The following is a 13,262-nucleotide window of genomic DNA, read 5'->3' as shown; positions in this document are numbered from 1 at the left end:
CACCTATTTTCTATGTTTCTATGTAACATACCATTTGCCTTCTTTACCGCCTGCTGTACCTGCATGCCAACATTCATTGACTGATGAACCATGACACCCAGGTCTCGTTGCATCTCCCCTTTTCCTAATCTGCCGCCATTCAGATAATACTCTGCCTTCGTGTTTTTGCCCACAAAATGGATAACCTCACATTTATCCACATTATACTGCATCTGCCATGCGTTTGCCCACTCACCTAACCTGTCCAAGTCACCCTGCAGCCGCTTAGCGTCTAACTAACAGCTCACACCGCCACCCAGTTTAGTGTCATCTACAAACTTGGAGATATTACACTCAATTCCCTCATCCAAATCATTGATGTATATTGTAAATAGCTAGGGTCGCAGCACTGAGCCCTGTGGCACCCCACTAGTCACTGCCTGCCATTCTGAAAAGGACCCGTTTATCCCGACTCTCTGCTTCCTGTCTGCCAACCAGTTCTCTATCCACGTCAGTACATTACCCCAATACCACGTGTTTTGATTTTGCACACCAATCTTTTGTGCGGGACCTTGTCAAAAGCCTTTTGAAAGTCCAAATACACCACATCCACTGGTTCTCCCTTGTCCACTCTGCTAGTTACATCCTCAAAAAATTCCAGAAGATTCGTCAAGCATGAGTTCCATTTCATAAATCCATGCTGACTTGGACTGATCCTGTCACTGCTTTCCAAATGCGCTGCTATTTCATCCTTAATGATTGATTCCAACATTTCTCCCACTACTGATGACAGGCTAACCGGTCTATAATTACCCGTTTTCTCTCTCCCTCCTTTTTTAAAAAGTGGTGTTACATTAGTTACCCTGCAGTCCATAGGAACTGATCCAGAGTCGATAGATTGTTGGAAAATGATCACGAATGCATCCACTATTTCTAGGGCCACTTCTTTAAGTACTCTGGGATGCAGACTATCAGGCCCCGGGGATTTATTGGCCTTCAATCCCATCAATTTCCCTTACACAATTTCCCACCTAATAAGGATATCCTTCAGTTCCTCCTTCTCACTAGACACACTGTCCCCTAGTACATCCTGAAGGTTATTTGCATCTTCCTTCGTGAAGACAGAACCGAAGTATTTGTTCAATTGGTCTGCCATTTCTTTGTTCCCCATTATAAATTCACCTGAATCCGACTGCAAGGGACCTACGTTTGCCTTCACTAATCTTTTTCTCTTCACATATTTATAGAAGCTTTTGCAGTCAGTTTTTATGTTCCCTGCAAGCTTCCTCTCATACTCTATTTTCCCCCTCTTAATTAAACCCTTAGTCCTCCTCTGTTGAATTCTAAATTTCTCACAGTCCTCAGGTTTGTTGCTTTGTCTAGCCAATTTATATGCCTCTTCCTTGGTTCTAACACTGTACTTAATTTCCCTTGTTAGCCACGGTTGAGCCACCTTCCCCGTTTTATTTTTACTCCAGACAGGGATGTACAATTGCTGAAGTTCATCCATCTGATCTTTAAATGTTTGCCATTGCTTATCCACCGTCAACCCTATGAGTATCCTTTGCCAGTCTATTCTAGCCAATTCACGCCTCATACCGTTGAAGTTACCTTTCCTTAAGTTCAGGACCCTAGTTTCCGAATTAACTGTGTCACTCTCCATCTAATTCAAGAATTCCACCATATTATGGTCACTCTTCCCCAAGGGGCCTTGCACAACAAGATTGCTAAATAGTCCCTTCTCATTACACATCACCCAGTCTAGGGTGGCCAGCTCTCTCGTTGCTTCCTCGAGATATTGGTCTGGAAAACCCTCCATAATACACTCCAGGAAATCATCCTGCACCGCATTGCTATCAGTTTGGTTAGCCCAATCAATATGTAGATTAAAGTCGCCCATGATAACTGCTGCACCTTTATTGCACACATCCCTTATTTCTTGTTTGATGCTGTCCACAACCTCACTGGTCGGTGCTGGGTCCTCAACTATTTACAATCTATATTAATGACTTGGATGAAGAGGCCGAGTGTAATGTAGCCAAGTTTGCTGATGGTATAAATATAGGTGGGAAAGCAAATTTTGCAGACAGAAAAAATCTGCAAAGAGATATAGACAGGCTAAGTGAGAGGGAAAAAAAATTGGCAGATGGAGTATGATGTGGGAAAATGTGAGTTTATCCATTTTGGCAGAAATAATAGAAAAGCAAATTATAATTTAAATGGAGAAAAAATGCAAAGTGCTGCGGTACAAAGAGATCTGGGGTACGTGTGCATGAAACACAAAAAGTGAGCATGCAGGTAATCAGGAAGGCCAATGGAATGTTGGCCTTTATTGCAAGGGAGTTAGAGTATAAAAGCAGAGAAGTCCTGCTACAACTGTACAGGTATTGGTGAGGCCACACCTGGAGTACTGCGTACAGTTTTGGTCTCCGTATTGAAGGAAGGATATACTTGCATTGGAGGCTGTTCAGAGAAGATTCATTGGTTTGATTCCAGAGATGAGGGGGTTGACTTATGAGGATAGGTTGAGTAGGTTGTGCCGATACACATTGGAGTTCAGAACAATGAGAGGTGATCTTATTGAAACTTATAAGATAATGAGGGGGCTCGACAAGGTTGATGCAGAGAGGATATTTCCACTCATAGGGGAAATTGATGGGATTGAAGGCCGATAAATCCCCAGGGCCTGATGGACTGCATCCCAGAGTACTTAAGGAGGTGGCCTTGGAAATAGTGGATGCATTGACAGTCATTTTCCAACATTCCATTGACTCTGGATAAGTTCCTATGGAGTGGAGGGTAGCCAATGTAACCCCACTTTTTAAAAAAGGAGGGAGAGAGAAAACAGGGAATTACAGACCGGTCAGCCTGACATCGGTAGTGGGTAAAATGATGGAATCAATTATTAAGGATGTCATCGCAGTGCATTTGGAAAGAGGTAATATGATAGGTCCAAGTCAGCATGGATTTGTGAAAGGGAAATCATGCTTGACAAATCTTCTGGAATTTTTTGAGGATGTTTCCAGTAGAGTGGACAAGGGAGAACCAGTTGATGTGGTATATTTGGACTTTCAGAAGGCTTTCGACAAGGTCCCACACAAGAGATTAATGTGCAAAGTTAAAGCACATGGGATTGGGGGTAGTGTGCTGACATGGATTGAGAACTGGTTGTCAGACAGGAAGCAAAGAGTAGGAGTAAATGGGGACTTTTCAGAATGGCAGGCAGTGACTAGTGGGGTACCGCAAGGTTCTGTGCTGGGGCCCCAGCTGTTTACACTGTACATTAATGATTTAGACGAGGGGATTAAATATAGTATCTCCAAATTTGCGGATGACACTAAGTTGGGTGGCAGTGTGAGCTGCAAGGAGGATTCTATGAGGCTGCAGAGCGACTTGGATAGGTTAGGTGAGTGGGCAAATGCATGGCAGATGAAGTATAATGTGGATAAATGTGAGGTTATCCACTTTGGTGGTAAAAACAGAGAGACAGACTATTATCTGAATGGTGACAGATTAGGAAAAGGGCAGGTGCAAAGAGACCTGGGTGTCATGGTACATCAGTCATTGACGGTTGGCATGCAGGTACAGCAGGCGGTTAAGAAAGCAAATGGCATGTTGGCCTTCATAGCGAGGGGATTTGAGTACAAGGGCAGGGAGGTGTTGCTACAATTGTACAGGGTCTTGGTGAGGCCACACCTGGAGTATTGTGTACAGTTTTGGTCTCCTAACCTGAGGAAGGACATTCTTGCTATTGAGGGAGTGCAGCGAAGGTTCACCAGACTGATTCCCGGGATGGCGGGACTGACCTGTCAAGAAAGACTGGATCAACTGGGCTTGTATTCACTGGAGTTCAGAAGAATGAGAGGGGACCTCATAGAAACGTTTAAAATTCTGACGGGGTTAGACAGGTTAGATGCAGGAAGAATGTTCCCAATGTTGGGGAAGTCCAGAACCAGGGGACACAGTCTAAGGATAAGGGGGAAGCCATTTAGGACCGAGATGAGGGGGAATTTCTTCACCCAGAGAGTGGTGAACCTGTGGAATTCTCTACCACAGAAAGTTGTTGAGGCCAATTCACTAAATATATTCAAAAAGGAGTTAGATGAAGTCCTTACTACTAGGGGAATCAAGGGGTATGGTGAGAAAGCAGGAATGGGGTACTGAAGTTGCATGTTCAGCCATGAACTCATTGAATGGCGGTGCAGGCTAGAAGGGCCGAATGGCCTACTCCTGCACCTATTTTCTATGTTTCTATGTTACTAAAACTAGGGGACAGAGTCTTAGAATAAGGGGCCGCCCAATTAAAACTGAGATGAGGAGGAATTTCTTCTCTGAGGATTGGAAATCTATCGAATTCTCTTCCCCAGAAAGCTGTGGAAGCTGGGTCAATGAATATATTTAAGGCAGAGATAGACAGATTTTTGAGCGATAAGGGAGTCAAAGGTTATGGGGAGCGGGCAGGGAAGTGGAGCTGAGTCCATGATCAGATCAGCCATGATCTTATCTGTCATGTATGTAACCATCATGCAATGGTAATCTTCATACAACTCCTGTGCACTGTACTTATACCCTAGAAATGCACACCCTGACCACGGGGTGAACTTGCGGGACACTCCTCACCTGGGTTTCCAGGTATAAAAGGGGAGGTCCCACCCAGGGTCAGCACTCCTTGGTCCTGGGAATAAAGGTTAAGGTCACATAGCGACTGTGTTTGCCTCGTGTGAATTTGTAGTAAGGTGCAGGGACACACATTTGGCGACGAGAAACGGGAATCACCGAACCACGAGGATGGCCACCGGTAGCACAGAAGAACGTTACTGTGTGGGTGCGGACTGGGACAACTTCATGGAGAGACTCCAGCAGAGCTTTGTCAGGAAGGACTGGCTGGGAGCGACAGCGGCTGACAAGCGGAGCGCGCATCTACTGACCAGCTGCAGACCACAGACATATGCGCTGATGAAAGACCTGCTCGCACCCCAAAAGCAAGCGGACAAGTCCTTTGAAGAGTTCAGCCAGCTGATCAGTGAGCATCTCAAGCCGGTGAGTAGCGTACACATGGCCCGGCACCGGTTCTACACACACCGGCGTCGGGAGGGACAAAACATCTCGGATTTCGTTGCGGACCTGCGGCGCTTGGCCAGTCTCTAAGTTCACAGACGCCTGCAGCGGGGAGATGTTGAGGGATTTCTTCATTGAGGGCATTGATCATGCCGGGATTTTCAGGAAGCTCATAGAGACCAAGGACTTGACTTCAGAAGGGGCGGCGTTGATAGCTCAGACCTTCATGGCAGGGGAAGAGGAGACCAAGCTAATTTATGCACGCAGCCCTGGTCCCAACGTGGCTATGGACCAGGGAGTTAACATGGTGAATGCGGCTCGGGACCCTGCAGGCAGGCAAGGGCATTTCAAAACCACCCAGACAGCAACAAGGACAGTGGAAAGGGGATCGGCAATTCACGCCATCACGAGGAACAATGCGTCCCGCGATGAGACCATTAACACCCACCATCAGAGTGCTTAGAAACAACCAAATGGGCAATCAGAGAGGAATGCCTGGTAACAGTCCTTTTATTAACAACAATCTCAACTCATGCTGGAGGTGCGGGGGTAGACATACTGCGAAAAGCTGCAGGTTTCAGCAATATACCTGTATGATTTGTAACTTCAGTGGACACTTGGCCAGGATGTGCAAAAAGGCTGTAGCGAGGCTAATCTGCGAGACAGAGGAACCAGACGAGGGGTCTGCAATGCAGGATGATGCCTGGGGAAAAGCCATGGATGCTGAAGTTCAGCGGGTTCATGTGGCTGACGTCCACAGCTCATACACTGAAACGCCACCCATGATGATGAAAGTTTTATTGAATGGCATCCCGGTGGGCATGGAGCTGGATACGGGAGCTAGCCAGTCACTTATGAGGGCCCAACAATTTGAGAGACTATGGCCACACAGAGCTAGCAGGCCCAAAATGGAACGCATTGACACACAGCTATGGATGTACACCAAAGAGATCATCCCAGTGCTGGGCAGTGCAAACTTGGTGGTAACACATAATGGATCACAGAACCGGCTGCCACTCTGGATCGTTCCTCAAAATGGCCCCGCGCTCTTGGGGAGGAGTTGGCTAGCTGAGATGAATTGGAAATGAGGGGATGTGCACGCCATTTCATCTGTGGAGCGAAGTTCATGCTCACAGGTCCTACAAAAATTCGGGTCACTGTTTCAACCCGGTGTCGGAACGTTCAAGGGCACTAAAGTAGTGATACGCATCACTCCGGACGCCAGATCAGTGCACCACAAAGCCAGAGCAGTGTCGAATGTGATGCGTGAGAAAATTGAAAGTGAATTGGACAGGCTGCTCAAAGAGGGCATAATTTTGGCCATTGAATTCAGCGACTGGGCAAGTCCCATCGTTCCTGTCCTTAAAGCAGATGGCTCGGTCAGAATTTGTGGCGACTACAAAGCCACCATCAACCGAGTGTCGCTGTAAGACCAATACCCGCTCCCGAGAGCGGAGGACCTTTTTGCCACGCTGGCAGGTGGCAAGCTGTTCACGAAGTTGGACCTCACTTCGGCCTACATGACTCTGGAACTGGCTGAAGAATCCAAGCTTCTGACCACCATCACGACGTACAAGGGAGTATTTATCTACAACAGGTGTCCGTTTGGCATTCGTTCGGCGGCAGCTATCTTTCAGAGAAACATGGAAAACTTGCTCAAATCCATTCCTGGAACAATCGTATTCCAAGACGACATCCTTATAACGGGTCGAGACACCGAGGAACACCTCCACAACCTGGAGGAGGTGCTATGCCGACTGGACCGGGTAGGCTTGCGGTTGAAAAAGGCCAAATGTGTGTTTTTGACCCTAGAGGTCGAATTCCTGGGCAGGAGGGTTGCCGCAGACGGGATCCGGCCCACTGAATCAAAAACAGAGGCGATCCGCCAAGCGCCCAGGCCCAGCAACACGTCAGAGTTGCGATCATTCCTGGGACTTTTGAACTATTTCAGGAACTTTCTGCCGAACTTAAGCACATTGTTGGAGCCGCTACACATGCTCCTGCTTAAAGGTTGTGAATGGCTTTAGGGGGACTGTCAAGAACGGGCTTTCAATAAGGCGAGGAACCTGCTGTGTTCTAACAAACTGTTGACTTTGTATGACCCCTGTAAAAAACTGGTTTTAACATGCGATGCATCACCCTACGGGGTTGGGTATGTGTTGCAGCAGGGTAATGATGACGGCCGACTCCAACCGGTGGCTGATGTGTCCAGGTCACTCTCCCAGGCAGAGCGTGGATACGGCATGATCGAAAAGGAAGCACTCACTTGTGTTTACGATGTGAAAAAGATGCACTAGTACCTTTTCGGTAGAAGGTTCGAGCTAGAAATGGAGCACAAGCCGTTAACATCCCTGTTGTCCGACAGCAAGGCTGTCAATGCCAATGCTTCAGCTCGCATACAGCGATGGGCTTTCATGCTGGCTGCATATGACTACACCATACGGCACCGGCCAGGCACCGAAAATTGCGCTAATGCGCTCAGCAGGGTCCCACTGGCCACCACTGAGGGGGCGTCGGAGCAAAGCGCTGAGATGGTCATGGCCGTTGAGGCTTTTGACACCGCAAGCTCCCCCATCACAGCCCACCAGATCAAACTCTGGACCAACAGAGACCCCTCCTATCCATGATAAAGAAATGTGTTCTGACTGGGGATTGGGCGCCCCTAGGTCAGACCGTTTCAGAGACGGATGGATGAGCCTCCATCCAAGACGACTGCCTGCTATGGGGCAGCCGGGTAGTCATGCCACAGAAAGGAAGGGAAGCATTCATCAGGGAACTCCATAGTGAGCACCCTGGCATCGTGTTAATGAAGGCCATTGCCCGGTCACATGTATGGTGGCCAGTGATTGACTCAGACCTGGAACACTGGGTTCGCAAATGCACGACGTGTGCCCAGCTGGGCAATGCCCCCAGGGAGGCCCAACTCAGCCCGTGGCCCTGGCCCACTAGCCCATGGTCAAGTATTCACGTAGACTATGCGGGCCCGTTCATGGGAAAAATGTTCCTGATCGTTGTCGATGCATACTCGAAATGGATCGAGTGCATCATATTAAACTCATGCACGACATCCATCACCGTGGAGAGTCTGCATACGGTTTTCACGACCCACGGCTTGCTGGACATCCTGGTCAGCGACAATGGCCCTGTTTCACCAGCCATGAATTCCAGGAGTTTATGTCGGGCAATGGTATCAAACACGTCCGGACAGCACCGTTCAAGCCGGCTTCCAATGGCCAGGCGGAACATGCGGTCCAAGTCATAAAACAGGGCATGCTACGCATCCAAGGACCCTCCCTTCAGTACCGCCTATCGCGCCTCCTGCTGGCTTACAGGTCCCGCCCGCACTCGCTCACGGGAGTCCCGCCAGCGGAACTCGTCATGAAACATATGCTTAAAACGCGGCTGTCCCTCATTCACCCAGCCCTGGCAGACCTTGTTGAGGGCAAGCACCAGTCCCAAACTGAGTTCCATGATCGACACTCAAGGGGGAGGTGTATAGAAATGGATGACCCGGTATTTCTTCTTAACCATGCTTTGGGACCCAAGTGGCTTGAGGGCACAGTAATCGGCAAAGAAGGGAATAAGGTCATAGTGGTCAGACTAAACAATGGGCCGATATGCCGCAAACACTTGGACCAAGTAAAGAAAAGGTTCAGCATAGACACGAAGGAAACTGAAGAAGAGCATGAGATGTCACCCACACCACTGCGAGTGGACGAGCAACAAGGACAGTCCACAGCATGCACAGTCCCTGCGGCCAGCCCGGACAGGTCGGAATCACCTCAGGTGACAGAGACGCGTGCCAAGGCTCAGCCACCAGAGTTCCAACTGCGGCGGTCCACAAGAGAGCATCGACCACCGGAAAGACTTAACCATTGACACAAATAGACGTAAGGGGGGAGGTGATGTCATGTATGTAACCATCATGCAATGGTAATCTTCATGTAACTGTAACCTTCATGCAACTCCTGTACACTGTACTTATACCCTAGAAATGCACACCCTGACCACAGGGGTGAACTTGTGGGAGACACTCCTCACCTGGGTTTCCAGGTATAAGAGGGGAGGTCCCACCCAGGGTCAGCACTCCTTGGTCCTGGGAATAAAGGTTAAGGTCACGTAGTGACTGTGTCTGCAGTACATGCCTCGTGTGAATTTGTGGTCAGGTGCAGGGACACCACATTACCGAATGGCAGAGCAGGCTCGAGGGGCAAAATGGTCTACTCCTGCTCCTATTTCTTATGTTCTCATGATCCACGGCGACCACATCTGCAGTATGTGTTGGTGGCTCGAGGAATTTCAGCTCAGAGTTGATGAGCTGGAGTCTGAGCTTCGGATACTGTGATACATCAGAGAGGGGGTGAGTTACCTGGATCCTGTGTTCCAGGAGGCAGTCACACCCCTTAGGTTAAATACTTCAAATTTGGTCTGTGGTCAGGGACATGAGGTTGTGACTATGAGTGAGGCAGGTATGGGGATCCAGAAAGTAGCATAAGAGGAGCCCCAGCCCTTGCACATGTTCAACAGATACGAGGTTCGTGCTCCCTGTATGAATGAGAGCAGGGACTGCAGGGAGGATGAGCAAACGGACCACATCACCGTGGTACAGGGGGCCATTCAAGTTGGGGGAGTAACGTAGAAACATAGAAAATAGGTGCAGGAGTAGGCTATTCGGCCCTTTGAGCCTGCACCACCCTTCAATAAGATCATGGCTGATCATTCATCTCAGTACCCCTTTCCTGTTTTCTCTCCATACCCCTTGATCCCCTTAGATAAGGGCCATATCTAACTCCCTCTTGAATATATCCAATGAACTGGCATCAACACCTCTCTGCGGTAGGGAATTACACAGGATAATAACTCTCTGAGTGAAAAAGTTTCTCCTCATCTCAGTCCTAAATGGCTTGCCCCTTAACCTTAGTCGATGTCCCCTGGTTCTGGATTTCCCCAACATCGGGAACATTCTTCTTGCATCTCACCTGTCCAGTCCCATCAAAATTTTACATGCTTCTATGAGATCCCCTCTCACCCTTGTAAACTCCGGTGAATACAGCCCCAGTCGATCCAATCTCTCCTCATATATGTCAGTCCTGCCATCCCGGGAATCAGTCTGGTGAACCTTCGCTGCACTCCCTCAAGAACATCCTTCCTCAGATTAGGAGATCAAAACTGAACACAATATTCCAGGTGAGGCCACACTAAGGCCTTGAACAACTGCAGTAAGATCTCCCTGCTCCTATACTCAAATCCCCTAGCTATGAAGGCCAACATACCATTTGCCTTCTTAGAAACATAGACATAGAAACATAGAAAATAGGTGCAGGAGTAGGCCATTCAGCCCTTCTAGCCTGCACCGCCATTCAATGAGTTTATGGCTGAACATGCAACTTCAGTACCCCATTCCTGCTTTCTCCCCATACCCCTTGATCCCCCTAGTAGTAAGGACTTCATCTAACTCCCTTTTGAATATATTTAGTGAATTGGCCTCAACTACTTTCTGTGGTAGAGAATTCCACAGGTTCACCACTCTCTGGGTGAAGAAGTTCCTCCTCATCTCGGTCCTAAATGGATTACCCCTTATCCTTAGACTGTGACCCCTGGTTCTGGACTTCCCAAACATTGTTAACATTCTTCCTGCATCTAACCTGTCTAAACCCGTCAGAATTTTAAACGTTTCTATGAGGACCCCTCTCATTCTTCTGAACTCCAGTGAATACAAGCCCAGTTGATCCAGTCTTTCTTGATAGGTCAGTCCCACCATCCCGGAATCAGTCTGGTGAATCTTCGCTGCACTCCCTCAATATCAAGAATGTCCTTCCTCAAGTTAGGAGACCAAAACTGTACACAATACTCCAGGTGTGGCCTCACCAAGGCCCTGTACAACTGTAGCAACACCTCCCTGCCCCTGTACTCAAATCACCTCGCTATGAAGGCCAACATGCCATTTGCTTTCTTAACCGACTGCTGTACCTGCATGCCAACCTTCAATGACTGATGTACCATGACACCCAGGTCTCGTTGCACCTCCCCTTTTCCTAATCTGTCACCATTCAGATAATAGTCTGTCTCTCTGTTTTTACCACCAAAGTGGATAACTTCACATTTATCCACATTATACTTCATCTGCCATGCATTTGCCCACTCACCTAACCTATCCAAGTCATTCTGCAGCCTCATAGCATTCTCCTCGCAGCTCACACTGGCACCCAACTTAGTGTCATCCACAAATTTGGAGATACTACATTTAATCCCCTCGTCTAAATCATTAACGTACAATGTAAACAGCTGGGGCCCCAGCACAGAACCTTGCGGTACCCCACTCTGAAAAGTACCCATTTACTCCTACTCTTTGCTTCCTGTCTGACAACCAGTTCTCAATCCACGTCAGCACACTACCCCCAATCCCATGTGCTTTAACTTTGCACATTAATCTCTTGTGTGGGACCTTGTCGAAAGCCTTCTGAAAGTCCAAATATACCACATCAACTGGTTCTCCCTTTTCCACTTTACTGGAAACATCCTCAAAAAATTACAGAAGATTTGTCAAGCATGATTTCCCTTTCACAAATCCATGCTGACTCGGACCTATCATTTCACCTTTTTCCAAATGAGATGCTATGACATCCTTAATAATTGATTCCAACATATTCCCCACTACTGAGGTCAGGCTAACCGGTCTAAAATTACCCATTTTCTCTCTCCCTCCTTTCTTAAAAAGTGGTGTTACATTCGTTACCCTCAAGTCCATAGGAACTGATCCAGAAAATGATCACCAACGCATCCACTATTAAAGGGCTACTAAAAAGAAATGTAGTAGTGGTGGGGACAGTATAGTGTAGGGGATAGATACTGTTCTCTGCAGCCAAGAGTGTGAGTGCCGAAGGCTGTGTTGCCTGCCCGGTCCCAGGGTTAAGGACATCTCCGCTGGGCTGGAGAGGAACTTGGAGTGGGAGGGGAAAGATCCAGCAACAGCCGGCAAAGTAATAAAAAATGATTGCCTCCCGACTTGTACTGACCATGACCTTATGGGTGGGATCAGGAACTGCTGGCAGCAACGTGCGTCGGGCACAGACAGCATCGGAATCTTAAATTTCACCTTCACTGCAAAGCCAGAGCATCATGACATGCTGCATAACGCTTCAGTTGACCTCACTGCCCAATCTGTAACATACTGTAGCAAATTAGCACTTTTGCTGACTCACCGGCTCCAACTGGTTGCAAAGGCCCTTGGACAACTATTGGCCCAGACGGAGTATGTCTGACATGTGCTGGTCCTGTCAAAAGAGAGCAAGAATAGAGCTTTTCATTCAACATATGCACGCTATTAAATCTAATAACTGGACGTGCTGAGTAAATAGATTGTCTTATGAAGATTATCCAATCATTTTATTCTTCAGCATCTTTGTTGACTCCTAGTCACTGAACGCGGTGTTGGAATAACATTCAGCATCGGAAATAGTTTGGTGAATTGATGAGAACAAGTTAAGTGTTTACCACCGGCACCGGCCCAGTGCTTACCACCGGCAGTGGCAGCGGGCTCCTCAGCTCGCGGGAACGGCCGTTGTGTGGTGGGGGCGGGGCCAAGAGGATAGGATACAGCAACAGGCAGGATATTTTGACCAGGAACGCCAGATCCTCAGCTGCAGCAGCAGTGATGCTCATTCACCAAATGTTCCTGGTCCCCTCCGATGGACAATGGTGCTGAGACCACTTAGTCAGCAGGCATCAAACAAGGTGCAGCATAACCCCCAGGACCTGATTACAGTACAGAGAAAATGTAAAGATCTAACCAGAGCTGCCAAGCTAAGACTCCCCTTCCCTCACTCCTTATACAGACTTGCATGAACCTACTATTGGCTGGAAGCTGGCACCAAAATGGAGGGAGAATGTGAGAAGAGGAGGAGGACCTGCCCAAACTCACTGGAGGACCAGCTCAGGTTCCAATACTGCTCACCAGGATTGTGATTTAGACTTCAGTTTTCAGTCTTTAAAACAAAAGCTGTTTTTACATACCAGCAAATGCTAAAAGCATTGGATTGCCTGTCAAGGAGCTACCATAACATGTTGAAGAGTGTGGTGGAGGCCACTACCAACTAGTGTGGAATTCTAACACATAGAACGGACACTCTACAGTCAACAGTCGTGTGTTTAGTCATCTCAATGGAGGCTGCAGCTGAGTCCACCCTGCTGGCACTAGTATTAACACCTCTCAGGGATACTCATAG

The 13,262-nt window shown here is 48.0% G+C and overlaps 1 protein-coding gene across 15 annotated transcripts in view; it reads right to left on the bottom strand.

Moving 5' to 3' along the window:
* The window catches only part of LOC139264759 (speriolin-like), a 395,630-nt gene that overhangs the window by 288,319 nt on the left and 94,049 nt on the right, over positions 1-13,262 (bottom strand). For 14 of the 15 annotated variants that reach the window (XM_070881830.1, XM_070881833.1, XM_070881832.1 and 11 more), the window contains one exon: positions 12,240-12,311. The exons of the other annotated variant lie outside the window; for it this stretch is intronic. In XM_070881830.1, the coding sequence (XP_070737931.1) occupies positions 12,240-12,311 (72 nt within the window). The remainder of the gene's footprint in view (positions 1-12,239; positions 12,312-13,262) is intronic. 15 annotated transcript variants of the gene reach the window in all.

The sequence above is a fragment of the Pristiophorus japonicus genome, chromosome 5, assembly GCF_044704955.1.
Source record: "Pristiophorus japonicus isolate sPriJap1 chromosome 5, sPriJap1.hap1, whole genome shotgun sequence".
NCBI classification, from domain to species: domain Eukaryota; kingdom Metazoa; phylum Chordata; class Chondrichthyes; family Pristiophoridae; genus Pristiophorus; species Pristiophorus japonicus.
Note: the sequence above shows the minus strand (reverse complement) of the source record. Positions and strands in the feature narration are given on the sequence as shown.